This window comes from Lactuca virosa, chromosome 7 (assembly GCF_052849685.1).
Source record: "Lactuca virosa cultivar CGN04683 chromosome 7, Lactuca_virosa_CGN04683_v6, whole genome shotgun sequence".
NCBI classification, from domain to species: domain Eukaryota; kingdom Viridiplantae; phylum Streptophyta; class Magnoliopsida; order Asterales; family Asteraceae; genus Lactuca; species Lactuca virosa.
The window spans coordinates 95,203,168-95,204,515 of NC_136432.1; the positions used below are offsets into that span (position 1 = coordinate 95,203,168).

Consider the following 1,348-nt stretch of genomic DNA (forward strand, 5'->3'; position numbering starts at 1 on the left):
AACCCTAGTCCATCTTCCATGGTTATGAGCTTGGTGGCTTGATTTTGAAGTGGTTCCTCTTGTCTTAGTGAAGCTTGTGAAGAAAGGAACTCATTCTTGGGGCAAGGAATTACTGTTTTGAGTGTATGGTTAAATTAAAAAGCATATGACTTTAAAAATCATTATTTTATTATTTAGTGTGTGTTTTTGTTATAGTTGTTATTCTGGTTCTAAGTATTTTTATTAGCTTTTTGTATTTTTAATCAGAACATATAAAAATAAAAAGTAAAATGACAAACTATGTCATCTTGCGTCTCGTCGTTTATGGTTTAAACGACAACTAAATGCCGGATTCATCGTTGGTGACGGTGGATGAGGGGAAACAACAAGAATTCTCTTGTTGATGACACCAAGTTTGATTTTCTTATTAGAAAAACCACGGCGTTTGATTTTTTCATATTCAATTCCCCGCACACTTTCTCCGTTGCTTCCACTTCTTATTCTATCATGGCTAATGGCTGCAGTTATGACGTGTTTCTAAGCTTTAGAGGCGAAGATACTCGCAATTCTTTCACGGGTCATCTCTATGCGGTGTTAGTGCAAGGTGGACTTCGCGTTTTTAGGGATACAGATGAAATCAACTTCATCAACAGAGGTGAAGAACTGAAGCCGAAAATTAGGAGAGCAATCATGGAATCCAGGGCTTCAGTAATTGTCTTGTCGGAGAATTATGCGACTTCCACACGGTGCCTTGACGAGCTTCGGTTGGTTATTGAGCAACGAAGGGAATGCAATCATTTTGTTCTACCTGTTTTCTATGATATAGACCCCATGGATGTTAGAAAACAAGATAAATCTTTTGGCATAAAAGTGCAAACTTCTACAAGGTGGACTGATGATAACGTGAATAGGTGGAAGGTAGGTCTTACTGAGGTTGCTGATTTGAAGGGCATGCACACTACTACAAAAAAGGACATAAGACCCGCCATATAGGACCCGGTTTTTAGAAAAACCGGGTTATATTTTACAGGAACCGGGTTTTATAAGGGAGATATCTATAAGACACGGTTCAGAATTAGTGACCTGGTTATATGCCAAATTAAACAAGCCGGTTTTTATCTATACAACCGGGTCCTTTAGTTTTAATGTCATATGACCTGTTTTTTAGAATAGAACAGTGTTCTATGCTTTGCCTCCAACATCTTTACTTTTCCTAATGAGGGTTGTAGCAATTCTTTAACAACCAGGTCGTTTCCAAATCACAACATTTGGTTTTCTATGTTTTTAACACAAACCTAGATTCACATCCAAAGAGACTGCTATATTCAAATAAGCCTATGTACTTATCCATTAAAATTTTTATTTTCCT

The 1,348-nt window shown here is 37.2% G+C and overlaps 1 protein-coding gene across 1 annotated transcript; it reads left to right on the top strand.

The window, feature by feature from the left end:
* Nucleotides 1–351: 351 nt before the first annotated feature.
* LOC145126943 (toll/interleukin-1 receptor-like protein) lies at nt 352–972 on the top strand. The gene has a single exon (XM_079062208.1). It carries the CDS (start codon nt 352–354, stop codon nt 970–972), a length of 621 nt encoding a protein of 206 aa, XP_078918334.1.
* The last annotated feature ends 376 nt before the right edge of the window (nt 973–1,348 follow it).

What these genes read in the sequence shown, in the direction of transcription:
- LOC145126943 (XM_079062208.1), top strand. Translation starts at nt 352, where the DNA reads ATGAGGGGAAACAACAAGAATTCTCTTGTTGATGACACCAAGTTTGAT.